Source organism: Hetaerina americana, unplaced genomic scaffold (genome assembly GCF_022747635.1).
Source record: "Hetaerina americana unplaced genomic scaffold, ioHetAmer1.1.p SCAF_10, whole genome shotgun sequence".
NCBI classification, from domain to species: Eukaryota; Metazoa; Arthropoda; class Insecta; order Odonata; family Calopterygidae; genus Hetaerina; species Hetaerina americana.
Window position 1 is genome coordinate 55654287 of NW_027286070.1, and position 18523 is coordinate 55672809.

Sequence of the window (18523 nt, forward strand, 5' to 3'; positions counted from 1 at the left end):
GTGGCTAAGCGAAATATACACGCTAGCATTTTGAAATACGTGCTTATTAACTGTCAATGTCACGTGAAATTGTGTTCCCGCAACAATCATCAGTACATTGAGCTTGGAAATAGATATTAATCAATTGAAGTGGAAAGAAAAGGAATATAATCTAGGAAAGCGTATTAGATGTTACCAGTTCTTTCTAGAGTGGACTAATATAGCACGCTCCAGCAAGCCTTACGACTCTCAATTCATCCCAAACTCCATGGAATACGTCTTCACTAGTCGTTGATGTCGCCTTGAATATCATCACCTTCGTTGCTTCTATTGTTTCATTTTTATTTTACAAGGCCATCGAGAATATGAAATCTCTGCGCGACGTGACTCGTGAATTTTTTTCAAATTTGTTTTTTGGACATACTGTGTGAAAACTTAAAAGATTTCGAACTTATAATTTTCATGCCTCGCTAGAACAAACGTTTACAAAACTTGTAAATATCATTCAGAATAAATCATCACAATTTTATTTTCTTTAGTTAAGGTTGTGGTCAGGAATACATTTTATTCTTTTTGGCTTTAAGGTTTTAATAATTGTTGCCTCCATAAAGCCTAAATTAAATAAATACTATGCTGCAGATTCAACTTTCGCCTTGAACTGAAACATATGAGACTTCTTATTTTCTCATACAAATATAACGTAATAAGAAAGTGAAATAGACGATTCATCCCCATTCCTGGTAATTTTGATCACGGTTCGCCAAGTGATTTGTAATGGATAAAGATTCCTTATTGTCACAGTTTACGGATATAACCGGTGTTGATACAGAAAGGGCGAAATTTTACTTAGAATCATCTGCGTGGCGATTAGAGGTAATTTTGGGACTTAAATTAAGGTTTATATGTAATTGATAGAAGCTCTAATTGATGTAATTCATCTCCTTGTCCAGGTTGCGTTGGCTGCCTTTTATGAAAATGACGGGGAAGTACAGCCTGCTGGCGACAGCTCTCCCGATGTGGAAGAAATACCCAACGTGAAACCTCCGGACAAATCTAAAACTAAAAGTCGCTCTACTACATCGTCGCGGTTAGTGACTGGTCCTTACTATTTTACATATTTAGGTATCTGAACGAATAAATTAATGCCTGATATTTTCCCCCAGATTCGCCACTGTTTCTAGTCTAAAAGAAGCTGTGGAAGATGATGATGATGAAGACGACGAAGAGGGACAGGCATTCTACGCCGGTGGGTCTGAGAGTAGTGGCCAACAAATCCTTGGTCCATCGAAAAAAAAGCAGAAAGATATTGTATCCGTGATGTTTCAATCTGCCCAGGAGTAAGTAATCCTCAATTGTAGCTTTGAAATCCATCTGCCACAATAATGCTCATAGTGTAAAGTTAATATGCTACATGATTTGGAGGCCGTGTAATTTAGCCTGTTGCTGTGTATATTTTGGGGTTAATACGTTTTTTAGGCAAGGTGCGGAAATAGTCGATCCAAGGAATCAAGCACACGGAAGTAAAGGAAGGGTTGCTACCTTCACTGGAACTGGTTATAAACTAGGTCAATCAAATGACGACACTGAAGGTTAGTCGGTTTCTGTGTTTTGTCAGCTCCCATTTAAGGTGTATTTTAACTTTTTAAATACCCATAGTGATTTTTAGTAAATTATTTATGGCGTTGATTATTGAACGTCATTATTAATGATTAAAAATTTATAGTTGTCTAATGTATTCGTTCATTTAGTATTTAGATTCAAATATGGATGGATCGTACCTCATAATTCTTGCCGATTTTCTCCCAATTCTTGTACCCTTTCAGCCTCTCCCATTTCTTGCTCCCTACCTATATGCCCTCTTAGCCTTTTCCTCTGATTTTATTCTTTTCAAATTCATTTTATCTAATAAAGCCTAATCCATCTATTTCTAATATTAAATATGTGAATGTAGAAGTAGGATGTAAAGAAGTAGGACGTAACTGGCAGGAATATTAATAAAAACTTACATTTTTTCCTGCAGTTGTACATTCACCTTCAACGTCCCGGCAAGAGTCACAAACTGAAGTTACCTTAAAAATGTGGAGAGAAGGTTTTAGCGTTGATGATGGGCCACTTCGGCTTTATAGTGATCCGGAAAGCAGAGAATTTCTTGATGCTGTTCGGCAGGGGTAATGCCATCAAATTTCCACATTTCTCCTGTTCTTTCTTGCATGATAGATAGATTTATTCGCCATAGAACAATACATAATTGTATGGGCTTTGTTAAGATTCAATTACATTTATAGGTGCATTAACATACATACAAATTCATAGAATAATAATGTACATGGAATATATGGGTATTAAACATTTACAGAATTTCCTAAACAGAAATTTATTTTATTGGGGGAGTATTCGTTTTAACTCTTCAGGAAGTCAATTAAATAGCAGTCTTTCTGAAACTTCTGGAGTTTTTTGTAGTGCTGCTACTCTGCAATGGCCATTATCAAAATTAGCCCCTGGTGTGGTACTTGTGAACATCCCTATTTCTGACCAGTGAAGGGGTTTCGGTGCAGGCATACAAAATCACATTGTACATATAGATACAGGGAATGGTCATGATTTTGTGATGTTTGATGTACTCCCTGCAGGATTTTCTTGCATTTAGTTTAAATATAACCCTTAATGCCCATTTTTGAAGGGTGAGTATTCTATTCATGTTTCCATGTGCTGAGCTCCCCCAGCAAATGATGCCATATCGAGTTATGGACTCAAATATACCATGATATACTGAGAATAATATTTCTGTATAACAATAGTTGGCAAGATTTTTTAAAAGGAATAGGGCTGAACATAATTTTTTACTACATTTTTCCATTTGAAACCCCAGCTTAACTTGTTGTCTATTTCTTAACCCAATAAGGTGGTATGTTCTAACTCTGATATCAATTGGTTTCCTATTTCTACAGAAATATCTGGCTGAAAGTTTCTTTTACTAAATACCAAGTAAACTGTTTTTCTTGCATTTAGTTGTAAATTATTAACATTCAGCCATTGAGCGGCTGAATTCACCATAGCATACATATCTATTTCTAATTGAGATGATTTTGTATGACCTGCTATTAGACTTATATCATCTGCATAGAGCAGCATGTTATTATTCTCTGGAGTGATAATGGCTTTTTCGATGTCATTCATATACACCAGGAAAAGTAAAGGCCCTAACACGGAACTATATGGAATACCATATTTAATAGTTTTCATTGTTGATTCATAGGTAGCGCCATTTTTTCCGACAATTTGTACATACTGTTTCCTATTTTCCAAAAAAGATGTAAGCCTGAGATTAGTTACTCCCCTAATACCATAATGTCCTAGTTTAGTTAAAAGAATGCTAGATTTTACAGAATCAAAGGCTTTTGATAGATCCATGTTTATTTATAGTATATATGTTATTATCCCTATTACATGCTTTTTATCACTTAAAGCTTGGGCAAATTTAGATATACTATGTTGAATAATCTTCTGTAGATTAAAGTGACCTTGGTATTTGAGAGACCTTTCCATTCAAATTGTACTCTCCTGGTCACAAGTACTATGCTTTATTTTTTTGTGTATCATGTGTTCTATAATTAAAATGAATTAAGATAAAAACATGCTCTGTTTACTAAAGGATCCACCAAGAGTGGTGGCATATTTATTTCTAATGGTACTTGGAAATCTAAACCAGGAATTGTCTTATCCAGCTGCTGTATTTGGAGCACACTATTAATCAATTTAGGTAATATGATGATGTGCCTGAGAATTGAAAAAAGCCTCTTAATTATTTCTAAGATAACCCAATGTTTCAATTGCATTTTTTATGAAAGCATCTACCTGATTATTTCATTGTGATTGATTGCATTAGTGTAAAGTTTAATTCAGTCAGGTGATTTAAGTAGATGGGATCAACATACAGAAGTAATGATTAAAATATATTTGTAATAATTGAATTTTTAAATTGTCGTTGTTCTTTTCTTTAAATAGCACTATGTTAACTGAAGGTGTTTGTTACTTAACACTTTTGGTGCCCTTAAGATGATAATACTACTTTTCAATTCTGTTGTTCAGATACACACAAAAAAGAAATTACAGAATCTAAAACTACTGGTCACTATGGCTAATAGATGACACAAACTTGTCTTATATGCCAGTATCTCTTCTTATAGGGTATTTCCTACAGATAGCAACAACTCAATTGAATTTCAAAACATGGTCCGATTTTGGCCTATAAATAGGTTGCCAAACACCATCAACTCTGATTATTCATTGCTCTAGAATATGGAATCGCCTGCAGTTTCTCCACACATAAATGTCCAAACTGTGTGTGCCAAAATTGCCCATGATTCACATCTGCAGTAACCATTTTAACCCTAATGGCTTAAGGCCAAAACTTACCTGTACTACTTATTTCTTCTCTAACATATAACACAAGTATAGCCTCTCTTAACAGTAGGAAACAAAATTTGTAATCACAATCTGCTCCTATAGTTTTAAATCCTGAAAACTTCTCCTTCAGGTTTGTACAGAAATGTAATTAAAAACTAAATGATACGAGAATGGTGCACAGCTAGTCTCAATATTTAATTGCATGTAATACTTGTCATTTTAACTGCTTCGGCTCCCTTACCTTTCATCTTTACTTATTTTGCATTTCTCAAAGTAACTGTATTAATTATGCCATTATTAAGTTCCTCAAATGTCTTAAGTGACGGGTCAGTTGCAGAAGATGCGAAAGAACGAATTCATATTTTCCTGGGTCTTTAGTTCCAACTTTCGGGCACAATCAAACATGTAATAATGAAGGCTTTCATTATGATGTACTATTGGCACTTGAAGTCTTTGGACCTCGAGGTGCTGTCCGCAATGCCAGCAAAATTGGCAAGGCAACTGAATCAATGTGGAAGTAACCCAACTAACTTTGCCATTCTGTATAAATTGCCATCTTTTTCACCATATCTACATTGCCTTTTCCAGATCATAGATTATCAGCTATGAGGTGTTCATTCGTATTTCCTGATTTTAGTGGTCAAGGCAATTTTGAAAGAATGGCCAAGTTAGCTGCTGGTGCAGCACTATTATGTTCTTGTCTAATGGTACTTGTCTTGGACTTTTTTCTTGAAAATTTCATTATTTGTTTTTTCTGAGCATTTTAATGAAAGTGCTTAAGAAGCACATGAAAATTGAGTATTATTTCCATTTCTCCCAATATTAGATGCTTTCTTCACTTTGCTATATTATTGCTTGACATGACTGGAACTCCTGGGACAATAAATTTTGCTCTTTTGTTTTGAGTACAAATTAGTGAAGGGTACTCCATTATTGTCGACCATTAATGTTTTAAAACTAACTGTGCCACTTTTAAAATCAAATAAGCAACTTTTGAAGACAAAATGCATGCAATGGCAACTAATAAAATCAGGGCATCTGAAACCATGGTTCCTATCACTAATACTCATCACTATACTGTATACCATCATATACTTCCTGTATATCACTATACTGTATACATCAAATACATTAATACAAGTGTTCAGTCTACTTTACATTTTATATAGATTGCAATATTTAGAAGAAATTGTATCTAGGGTATCATAAAGAGGGGTGCAATAGTCCAGGGGGTGCCGGTTTGATTCCATGGGATGCCTCTGGCCATTCTCGGCTACATCTAAGCTATATGATTTTTCAGGTAGCAGGTATTCCTAAGAAATCACATTTGGCACAGAGGAAGGAATTCTGTGATCTGTGAATTTCACATGCTGCTCACTTAGTATTGGGTGATCTTTACAGTCACCTGTCAAATTGGCCTTTGAGTTGACGTTTTTACATGTGCATGATCATATTTCAATCTTTGATGTACATTTTTAATGCTTTATAAAAAGGGAACTGCCTCCAGAATTAAGCCGTGGGAGAAGGAGAGGAGCTGAAGTGCATCTTAACATGGAGGACCATAGGCATGAAGATTATATAGCTAACAAATTCAAGGCATTCTCAGGAAAAGGACAACTTCTAGGCACGTAAGTGTCAAGTATATATGTATATATATATATATATTCTAATGAATGCAATTTATTTACATAGTCTTCTAATTTAACTATGAATAGTATTGTTGTAATGTGAAGCGCATTGAAGTTAATGTTTGGTTGCAATCAGATTAGAATTACTGCTGTGTGGATGCTTCTTTAGCTTGATGCATAAAAACTGTCACAATTACAATTTGTGGAATTAAAATGTACTACATGCTCACAGTCACAGCTTGCTTTCTCTTCCCAAAAGTTTGTGGTTACATACATATGTATTTATATCACCCTAAACTTGGTGTTGTAGCCACTTAATTGAATGGCTGTAGCCAACTCCGTTAAAATGATATTTATTCTTAACTTATGCTTACTCCAGTAACATGATGGAAAGGCTAGTTAATAGGCATGTATTAACATGTAATGCCTCATTAAATTAAAGTTAATTATTCATCTCTGGGTAGAGCCAAAAATCAGTTTGGTATTAGATAGTTAAATCAAAAGAGACTGTTAAGGTACGTGTTAGCGAATAGATGGAGTTACCATGTGGTTAATGTCCATAAATGCAGTCAATGTGCATGTTAATTAGCTATTGGATTTGATGAGACAGTATAAAATTAAGCCTAAGATGAAGTCTTATACCCATCTCTTGTGGTAAATTGACAGTTTTATTTTTTTCATAAATAGTGTAAGGGAAACTGGTTTGCTTGAAATAATTGGACTGTTGGATTTTAATAAAAATGTATTGAACTCCCCTGTTCATATGTATATGCAGCACTTTCGCTTTGCATGTCTGTGTTATGTTTCTTGTGGGCATGATAACTGTTAATCTGAAATTATGAGATTTATGCTAAATATCTTCATCAAGAGTATATGAGCAGAATAGATTTGGCCATTACCTATGATTAGGATGGATGTGAGTGGTTTGGCCTCTTTTTTTTTACATAGCCCTGACAAAAATGTAATTTAAAGAACAATGAAAGATATGTTAATTATTTATAAACTTTATATACTATATAATACCTTGCAAAGGTGTGTTGGAAGGTGTTAAGGTTCCAGCCAACTTGCATTAATATGTAATTATATATACCATTCTTAATTTAATTTTATTAATTCTTCAAACATTTTTATTTTGCTAAATGATTATTATTGAAGATTCATCTAGAGGTAGTTCTGACACGTTGATGGTTGCTAAGTAGAAATTGCTGCTTCCTAAGCAACCACTTGAATCATGTCATATTTCTACATCAAAACTTGTAGGCCAAATATCTAGTTATATATTTAATTCATTGATTTTCTATAGTTTAGTCTCGGTCTATTTTTAATTTATTATACATACAGTATGTAATTTTTAGATTTTACTCATGTCATTTATGTCCATATTTTAGTGTAGTACCTACAGTTATTGGGTCAACCAAGCCCTTGTCTGAACCTGACCGATTGGCTAATGAAACTGCAGCAGTACAGTCAGTAAATGTTAATGAAGGAGAACCATCCACAACTGTGCAAGTGCGCCTAGCTGATGGCACAGTCCTGCAAGGTCGCTTCAACCATACCCACACCGTAGATGATGTGCGGCGCTACATCACCATGTATCCTTTCTTGAGACTTAACATTTCGTTTGTCCGCTAGTGAATGCTGTGAAGACCATAACCCCTTGTAGAAAATGGACTCTTGATCCTCCCCGTGTAGTGAAGTTCCCCAGTTACAATCAATGAATGTATAGTCAGCAATGCATTTCATAACCACCAGTATAAATGAAAAAAAATATTATTTTAATAAGTAGTTCGCATGTATTGCTTACATTACCATATTTGGTTTCTCATATATCCTCCAAATTCCTTGGAGTTTCAATTGTCAAATAGGTGTACTTTTCAGTTTGGTTGTGAAATTAATTCTTTAGAAAACAGCTCAGTAAAAATGGTTCTGCGGTCACCTATGGCTGTTCCATATATTGCCATCGCTTATGCATGTACTGGATTATCTCGTAATTCTCCATCCTGTACTTCAAATGGTGTAATATTCTCAGCAAATACTGAAATCCATGTTTCATCTAGAAATCTTACTTAATCAACTTCCAGCCTCCAAAATACTTCAATGCGTATAAATATAAAAAAATGTCCAATGTTTTTTTAAAATCAAACACAATACCTTATCCTAAATGCACCATTGATGATGTAATTTTTTCGATATCTGCTGTGGTGGGTTCCCCACACACTCTTTAACCTGAATGATGATCTCCTTGTTAAAAGTTCTTAGTAGCTCTATTGTCGTGCCTTTTAAGCATGTGAAGTTGAAGTTATGTATCTGATTTACCATTTAAAGTTATTTTGACACAATTTGGTTGCCACAATGTATTCAAGTAATATTGCAATGATTTCCTTAACTTTTTAATAGTGCTCGTCCTCAATATCAACTGACATCATTTACATTATTGTCTGCCTTTCCCAGATGTGAACTCACTGATGGTTCCAAGTCATTGGCTGAAGCTGGAGTGTTAAATTCGTCTCTACTTCAAAGACTGACTTAACGTATCTGTAATTCTATTAACCAATGATGCAACTTTACAGCAGCTTCGAAATGTTTTGCTTGGAAAATTTTCAAGTAGCTCCATTCCTCTTATAGTTAATTTCAGTTCACTTAAGTACACTCATATTCTGATTTCAATTGCAACAACTATCTTCAAGAAATTGTAAAGAAGTTACTGAATTATGTTAATAAATTTTTTATTTTGTATGATCCTTTCATTGCTATTGTAGCTTTTTTAGTTACCAAATATGTAAGCTTCGGCTAGAAAATCCACTTACTATGTTGTAGAAGTAATATTCCTGCAAATCAGAGTACTAATGTTATTAGGATGACTAGGAGGAAAGTAACAAACTGTCTTGCCTGTAAAAAGTGTGTCATGGAGATAAAATCAACGGTGTAATTGAAAACTGTAAGGTAAGGTTGCTGGTGTTAACTTTGAAACCAGATATTTGTTTGAAAATGAATAAGTACCTTTGTTTACTTATTTGGAAATTAATGGTCAGCTGTTTTTCTCTCTGGAAAAGACCTGGTAACCTGTAAGGTGATTTATATTGAAATTTTTTTACACCTGATGTGACCATTCTTTGTCATGTTAAACAGTACATTCCAATGATTTAATCATGAAAACTGCAGTAGTTTTGAATGAAGTCTTTTGGAAACCAGACTAGGCTGGACTCAAGGGAAAATATGTACCATGATGAAAAAATTTAAATCAAGTCATACAAGTGAATCACATCGTCCCAGGTATGATATGGTGGATTTAGACATAATAGACCATATGGTAAAACTTCCTCTATGAAATGGTTTAGTCACTATTATGATGAATTTTAGCCAATTCCGTGAATATATTAAATCGTCTAGTGAAAGTGTTTCTTTTGGTCATTCAAATTTGTAATGAAGTAAAAGGTACATACACAATCTTCTCACGAATTTTCAGGGGCCAAAGGCATGATTAAACTAGAAAATATTGCCATAATAATGGTAATTAATAACATACAGCTTTATTGGTGGCTTAAAAACTTTAAAAATCAAGTGAATTTTCTCAGAAGAATAATTAAACTTAGCTCATGTCCAGAGCTAGAGATCCTTTTTGAGATGGAATGCAAGAAGAACAATAAACAAATATAATTTCTTTGTATTTCAATTTTTGTTCAACTGAGGATATTATGATCAAATTGTTGACAATTAACCATTAGCAACTTTTTAAACTCCTGCCAAACTTATTCACATTATTCAAATTACCAATGAAAATAAATTTTTCACATGGATAGTAAGAGAAATATTTAAGGGGTTTAACACAACAAGAAATTATCACATACATCACCTCCACCGTAACAAGGTAATGCTAAGGTTATAAGGATCACTTTTCCACCATTAAAGTTTCATCTCTTATTAATCATACTAAGTTTGCAAAATCTTTCTTGAATATCAAATTTGAAAATCAGGTTTATTGGATAAAAATTTATGAACAGTAAATATAAATTCAAAACATTCATGCCACCACTTCATGAACAAGAAATAAACCTCGGCTGTTAAATGGGTAGGGCTAATGCCAAGGAGAGAATTCAGGTAATCATTCATACATTTTAAGTTTTTATGTACATGTAAATATATACAATTATCAAAAATACATGGTACAACAAAATTTCAGAGGTGAATTACATCACAGACCAGCACAGTTACAATTTTAATTATTTAAGAAACATGTGCATCTCTGATTAATCAACAATACAGGAAGGCATTGCATTGTGCAATAACTCTTTATAAAGATTCAAAAACTTGATGCATAATTGACAGACATAAAATAAGATGATTTACAAAAAATCATCAATAACAATAAGCACCCTCAGAAAAAAATGCAACACAATATCATTGACAAGTGCTGATAAAAATATCATCAGGCTATCTATCTATTTCGTCAGTCCAATACATGCCATGTACTACGTTGTATATTCTAACAAAACACATGCACAGGCAGAAGAGCCAGTAAAAAGAATACCCAACTGACGAATACATTTACACAACTGCTTTCATTATATCATATCTGAATGCTAGGCTAAAAGAAAGTATACAAAAATCAGATCTAAAGATACTTCAGCGCTCTTTCATTTCAGATGATATGCATTGTCTGTAAACAATCATAGTATCCATTAGCGGCAAAGACAAATGTTACATATCCATAAAGAATCACTTTCGCTGGAATATAGTGCATTCTTAAAATGTTTTAAAGAGTATATCATAACATGAAATGTCTCCAAGACAGAAGTAGCAACCTCGTAACTTGTAGAAATACGATGCCAAACATAATGCAAACTGCTGACAAGTCTATGCAACCATATATATTATTTTTTAGCAAGAAGCAACCAAAATTTCCAAGTTAGTAGCAAGAATAAAACTGAATGTTTCTTTAGCCAAAAGATACTGTTTTGCTAAGAAAAAAGGTGGGATAGTTATCCATCCCACATGAACCAAACTGTTCTTCACAGACCCATGAAAAACCATGAGGCCGTAAATGTACATCATGTGCACTCTCTCTCTGTCAGTCCATCTGTTGAGAACAAAACACTATGCCCTGCATTTCCAATGTTTTAGTGATTAAATATGCCTTAGTTAGAATGATTCATTTATGTTCCGATGATAAACTAAGAAGTGGGGAACACCATCGTAAATGGACAGTTCTTCAAACGTAAAAAGCATGTCACCATCAAAGATGAAAAATTAGACTTACTGAATCAAAATATCACATAATCGAAGGAGGCAATTCAATTACACAAATCAGAAAATTTTGCAGAGAAAAAACCCCTCATAATTTACCATAATTCTCGAGACCATGATTGAGCCCTAATAGCAAAAGATCAGCAAATCCTTTTACCAAATCAAGAGATAAATAGACATAACACCAAATGCATCAGTTCATACTTTTTATTCACATTAAAATTCACCACCGCATAATATTATCACACCACCTTATCATAAAGTGGAGGCACTATAACTGTGGGTTCAATCAATATTAGAATTCCGCTTAACAATTCTGTGAACAATGAAATCACTGCAGAAAATTCTATGAGCCAAAAAGGCATAGTGACCTTCCCTAATTATGTTTTGAGACAAAAGATGTTAGGGTGACACAATCAATTACATTCTATGATTGTAAGTAGTGAAGCATTACATGTCAATTACACGATTGCCAAGAATGCATCCTTCTGGGATGCTGAATAAATGCAAAATTAATCTTACAATATGCATTCTAAGGGGAATGAAAATTCAATTTTTCTATGAAACAATATTAATGTAACCTTCAAATACTTATTTTGATGCCTTTGGAAAATAAAAAACTCAATTTACCTGTGGAAGAAATATATTTCAGGTAAACAATTAGAATAAATCATAACATGAATTCATGTGTTAAGTGATGTTTTCCATTTAAACAAATATAGCTTGACATGGAAATACATAATATAGTCAACTACAGCCCGTGCAATGAATATGAGATGCATAATTAAAGGAATTCAGAGAGTATGGCTCACAGTTAGAATTAAAGTTCTTCCCTCCAGTACTCATTTGGCAACTTTAATGACTTAGTCCTAAGTGGATGAAGCAGCTGTGTACTCCACCTTTGTATCCTTATAAAAACTTCAAAGGAATATCTGATAACAGGTACAGACACACCTTTCAGTTTTTAACTCCTTGCACTCATTTTGCAAACTTTGCAATATTTCAGTAATTTCCCCTACTTTCCTAGGAATTAAGTAATAAGAGACTTGGTAGATTGAATGGCCTTCCAGCTTAAATTAACAGAATCATCAAGCTAGTATTTGCATTGGTTGCCTTGCTGTAACCCAAAACTGTGGATCTCATTGACACAATGCCAAAAAATGGGCAAACAGAAATGGGTTGGGATTTAACATGGCTAAAATGAAAGTGTCATGAATACTGAACTGTAATGAAGAAAAAATAAAACATGATAATGACTTCATGGAGCAAACTCATTCACAAAGAGAAATTAACCTAAAAACCCCATGGGACTCACTAATGACAGATGATTACTTTATGTTAGTAAAAGAATGATCACTTCAAAGGCACACAAATCCATCCCAGAAGACCCCTATGTGTGCATAAACTAACAAGCATCATTGCAATTTAAAATTACATATTAAAATATGGTAGCCCATCAATGATAAAAATACGTTTGTCTTGATGTTAAATCAATGGAATAATATGTGCATACTGCAATTGTTGTGATAACTTCTAAAGCAAAACTTATGAAATGAAATCTCAAGGTTACTAAATTCTTAGACGAAATTAGTAGTCTATAAGTGCATGGTATACATGCTTTGCCATTCAGATAAAATACAATAATCATCTATAATCATAAATAATATCCGTCATTAGACCTGCTTACAAATTTTCTCACACCACTGTATAACCTAAAACTGCACAAAATCAAAGCTTTCAATGCAATGGGGCATTCAATACATTGTGCATTCCAGAATTAATTTTCAGACAGTTAGAAAACCATCAAAAAGCCTAGAGAGTTAGGTCGAAACTCCTTTTAAGAGATTCTCCATGAAATACAAACGTAAAGGCTCCCACTCCTAGAAAAGAGATTCAAACTTTTACAAACAACTACGGCAAACAACAGAAAAATGTTTAAATCTTTAATGATCCCATATTCGGCAAAGACAGATGGTACAAATCAAAAAAACCTTAGATTTACAATTTAATTAACACTAAAAATGCAATGCACAAACAAGATTGTCCCAATCAACATCTAATTAATCAAAATCATTACTAGTGTGTTCCAAAGGTTAATGAGGAATGATTGTTATAACTGAAGTATTTCCAGTTTTTAAATAAATCAAATAGTAAGAAAGAATGTCATAGCTCCCCAAGCCCACAAGTTCTATTTTAATAAATCAGAAGATATTTCTGGAACACCAAATTTAAAAAACTCAGTACTGCAATTACAAGTCTATTCTTACCATATTGAGAACTTGAACTCTGAGATAACCGGGAAAACATCCTAAAGCCATTATTTGTCTATTACAGTGTAAAATGAGTAGCTACGAGCTCATAAATGTTATCCCCCTTGGTTATGTATGTGCGGACAAAAATACAGTTGAAGAGAAAATATTGTTTATACCCTCCAATTAGATAAAAGGAGAAAAGTAAAATTCATTGATCATAATGGACCAGTGTAATGATAACCGTATCAAATGCATGCATAGTTGGATTTTATATGGTCATCATTTGGTTGCAAAAAAATGTTCCAAAAAACAGCATAGCCTCTTCAAATGAGTGCATAAGGCACAGCAAAAACACAAAGGTACGTGTTCCAGAAAGCATATTTATATACAGCATGGAAATAAGAAAATCTGTCCTCGAGACTTTTTGGTTTCTTTAACAATCAAAAACATTGAGCAATAGTCATCTATGTATAGGGGCACTCAAACACCTATCCCATGAATTGGAAGACTTATGAATAGAAAATGTATGGACCAAACAGTTGCAAATAATTAACCTTTTATTATCTATGCCAAACACCAGTAACTTCTCCTGTCTAATATGAAAAAACACAGGCATTGATAATGAGAAAAGAACCCTCACTTATCATATACTGATCTCATTTTATGAAAACCTTATATGTGGTGTCTATGAAGAAGGAAGGTTCATTCATATCTTAAGTACCTATATATAGAACACATCTCATGGAGAGCTTCAATGGTGTGTTTTCAGTAATTGACTATATAGTCCAAAAGAAGCAATAGAAGAGAAAATTCAGTAACCCTTATTAACCTGAGTAAATAAATAGAAAGGTATGGACAGTTTTGTGAAATAAGGAACTTCAACAGGAAATAAATGAAAATTTATAACACTTCAATAAGTAGATCATATTATGATTACCAAGTCGTAATGGATTTGAAAAAGCAAACAAAAAAATCATGGTGGGCCAACCTCAATCCGTCGGCATTATTATATTTATGAGAAAACATTTCCCAATAATTTGACATACATTTTGGCAAAAGATAAGTCCACACATCATCTTGTGGGTATTGACTTTTGTAACTTTTTCCCCTATAATTCTCAAAAGACAAAGGAATACTTGATGTCCAGGTAAATTAAACTTATCAGCACTGCTTTATTCATTACTTATTTGATGTTTTGATAACGGTCCCCGACAAAAGTTGAGCTAGGACCATATTGGTACCCAAAGTGTAGGCTATTTTCCTCTTATCCACCATTACTCATATAGGTGAGCATATAATTGATTTTGAAGGCCAAGACCCTACAATACAGAGAACTATCTGTACCGTCTCTACCATGATATATCCAGAAATACTCTCAGAGACTTAATTCAACTTGGTTTATATACAAAAAGTTAAATTGATTGGCACATGGGTGTCTCTCTGCTTTGATACCTGAAAATAACATAATTCAAATACTAAAAGTTACCACGGCTATGGAATACATTCTGAAGCAACTTTCTGTGATATGGCAATATAAAACATTACACCACTTTTCCAACCTTTTCCTCAAGTCGCATTGAGAAGTTTGCAGATAAGGACATAAGATGAAATGATGTGTAAAGCTGTAAGTATGGCAACTAAATTATACTCTGAAAAGCAAGGGCCAAGAAGCACGGAAATCAGAGCCAACAGAGAAGGTAATAAGAGAACTTGACATTTAGATATTCTAATGCTGTATCCTTAATTAACAACAAAATATATTCCTAGCAAGGCAGTTCAACAATTTGGGAAACTCTATCAGTATATTTGAAAATTGTGACATATAGTTATTGTGATGTCTCAGCTACACATGGAAAATCCCCAATTTTTACTTAACCCTTTTTATGATGAAGTATGTAGGCCACATATTTAATCAATGATGGTCGGAAGACTCTAGGCGCATGCTATTCTTAAAAAATACAAATGAAAAAGCATGCTTGTTGAGCTTGGTGGAATAGAATTTAATTCTCTTCAGTAAGAGAACAACATGACAAGGGTCAGAGACCATTAGTGGAATATTAGTCAGGTTATAAGCAAAATTTACATCATAACCTCCACACACTTGCTGACAGTTGCCATAATTAGGTTACTGTTGATAGGTTTGGAATATCATAAAACACATAAATTATAAAGAAGACAAGTGTCTCATTCTATTATTAAGAATAACACTGCCACATACTGCAGAGAGCTATTGTATGCCGTTACAACCACTGAAAATATCTGAATGAATGACAATATTCCTAATGCCTTTCACTAACAGCAAAGGTCAATGTAAAACCCTCTGTTAGCTCTATTTATATCACAGCCTGCAAGAACTCTTAAAACCTCATCCTATAAAATCAATAAAATGTTATAGTTACATTGTAATCTGCAAGAAACAAGGCCTTGGCCAGATAAACCTCAGCAACGTTTTTGCTGAGCTAACAAACCAATATGCTCTTCTGAAATATAATATCCCTTGGTATAAAAGGCACTGACGAAAAACAGGCCTTGAAAAACTTGTTCATTTACTCAATTGACGTCCAAAATTTCAACGCCTCGTGCAGATCAGGATCAAACCTGCGGAATACAGGATCATAGACTACCCGACCCTTTCTATTTCTTTTACTTTTAAAGCACAATCCATACTGATGTAGAGAGACAATATCCCCAGGTATTTGTTGGGATAATGAAGACATGGCATGCACTGTCATATACTTAGATGCAACGTCTGACCGTCTGTGCGTCTTCTGCATGGGTAGCATTGCATAATTACTAAGAGTTTTCCTGTTATCACTTATTTCTGTGCAAAATTCCACCCGTGTAATTTCAAAATTACTTATTTTACCCGAACCAGTGTAGTCGTTAAAAAGGGACTGCAATGTTCGATGATAACGAGGCACTATATACTGATTCCATGATAACGTTAATGCATACTTGGCGCCTGCAGCGAAGGCTCTTAAGGAACAATCTGCTGAAATTACTGATTCAACTTGCACTGTACCTGGATAAGGAAAATTCCAAGGGACATTAATAATATTCAATCCTTGAAATTGTGGATTGCCATATACTACGAATTCTGAAACACCTATCAGCTGGTGATATGCGAAAAATCCAACTGCTTCAGAATTGGTAATGAACCCTGGGACAGTACATACGAATACAGTTGCGTTCGACGAACTTCTTGGCACTGAATTTTGAAGAACCGGGATAGTAGCACCAGGCAGATGTTCTTTCTTCAGGGAAAACGCGACGTACTGAGGCACTCCCTTCTGAGCATCCGGATCTTTGCAAAATAGATATTTGAACGAAGATCCTCCCAGGTCTTCGGGGCGTATTTGTACTACGAAAAAAAGATACTATTTTGATATAAACACTAAATGGAAATATCATCCAACTTTTCTCCACTTACCATCACCATGTTTCGCTTCAATGTTGTCCGCATACCACAATCTGCATTCCAGTGAATCCAACGACTCACTCTCGTTATTAACCGCAATGGCCTTAACTTGCGCAGAGACACTGTCCCAAAATGCCGAATACACGTAGAGAAAGTTGGAAACCCTCTGCCATGAAGCATATACCCCTACCCCCGAGTTAATGCCTATTGGAGCTTGCAAACAACTTCTGCCGTCGTCCTGCTTAGATTTTTGCCCAGGATCACCGAAGAAATTCAGCACTTCAAGCACATACCTTAACCTATGGTATTCGTGCCGATAGAATATTAAAGCAGTAACGCTCAACAGAGAAACTATAATCAAACCTAATTGATAATACTTTTTCATTTTCAAGTCACAATCAACATCACTTGTACTGTTTTCGAAACACTGATGAATTGCCATCGGCGCAGTAATTGAAAATGCCACTGCCATCTATCGGTAGGAATCATGTGACCAAGTCGAATTACTTGATGCGCAACGTTTCCCTGTTCTATCCGAGTTGAGCACTTAAAGACAGATTAAATAATTCTATAATACTGCCAACACAAATTTCTCTGACTCATTCGGGATTAAGTCTAGTCTTACAACATAAAATGAATGAGGTATCTTTGAACATCACAGGAATCAAAATACAACATTAATGTAAAATATTTATTGAATAAAAGTTACAGTTCAAGCCCGTCAATGGAATAAAGTAGAAAGCTTGAGTCACTTGCAATGCACTTTATGAATTCAATCTCATTAAATATTAACTTCATGCAATTAACTTTTGAGTGCACTTTTAAAAAACTCATCATTCATTCAAAACTTACCAACAGGTTCCAGGATCTGTAGAAAACTTACCAAAATTAAGGCTCATCTGGTCATGTCGTTAGATTCTGTTACCTCATTCCGCAATTGTGCTGTCTTTGCCAATAGTATCAGAGTATTTATCTGGTTCACAACACGTTATTTAACTACACTCCACTGAATCATTCTCACTTCCAAAACACATTTGTTAGCTATAAATTTCTTCGACTAAATTTAAAATAATTTAAGAGCAAAAAAATTTAGTATACTTTTTGAAAAAAATATAAATGCACTAACGGATTCCTAAAACCACGTGATATAAGTATTCTTTTTAATTTGCCTCACTCACTCACAACACTCACTCCAAAAACTCAACTAAGCTCCCAAAGTTAAGCTCCAAATTTTGGGCACGTAACTGCACCGAACTCTGGAGCGGAATTTTCTCAGAAACACAAGTTACACTAGAAATGCATGAATTTCCCTGCACTAGCCAGTGCTGACAAAAGCAAATTAACACTCGCCACACGTACTATTCACATGCACAAACTTTAAAGAACTTAGAACTTACACCGGCACCACCATTCAGCACTGCAACTCTTCCGATACCATTTTGATCTTACAAACCTGAATTATCTGTGAAATCAGACCCGGTAATACGACAATTAACTAATATGGCTATAAAATTCAAATATTTAATAACAATTAAGTTTACTAATAACCAATACTACTTAAATTTCATCAAAACTATGCATTTCTGAGATTTGTT

General features: G+C 34.2%; 2 protein-coding genes across 2 annotated transcripts; one reads left to right on the forward strand and one right to left on the reverse strand.

The window, feature by feature from the left end:
• The first annotated feature begins 25 nt into the window (after positions 1-25).
• p47 (NSFL1 cofactor p47) lies at positions 26-8761 on the forward strand. The gene is made up of 8 exons (XM_071598689.1): positions 26-852; positions 930-1066; positions 1143-1316; positions 1456-1568; positions 2000-2147; positions 5880-6014; positions 7403-7606; positions 8412-8761. Exons 1-8 carry the CDS (start codon positions 754-756, stop codon positions 8542-8544), a joined length of 1143 nt encoding a protein of 380 aa, XP_071454790.1. The 5' UTR covers positions 26-753; the 3' UTR covers positions 8545-8761.
• A 1362-nt stretch (positions 8762-10123) lies between these two features.
• On the reverse strand, positions 10124-17344 carry LOC139700143 (uncharacterized). Its single transcript, XM_071598690.1, has 2 exons — positions 16941-17344; positions 10124-16871 (listed from the first exon to the last, which is right to left on the reverse strand). The coding sequence occupies exons 1-2, from the start codon at positions 17311-17313 to the stop codon at positions 16057-16059; spliced, it is 1188 nt and encodes a 395-aa protein (XP_071454791.1). The 5' UTR covers positions 17314-17344; the 3' UTR covers positions 10124-16056.
• Between the last annotated feature and the right edge of the window lie 1179 nt (positions 17345-18523).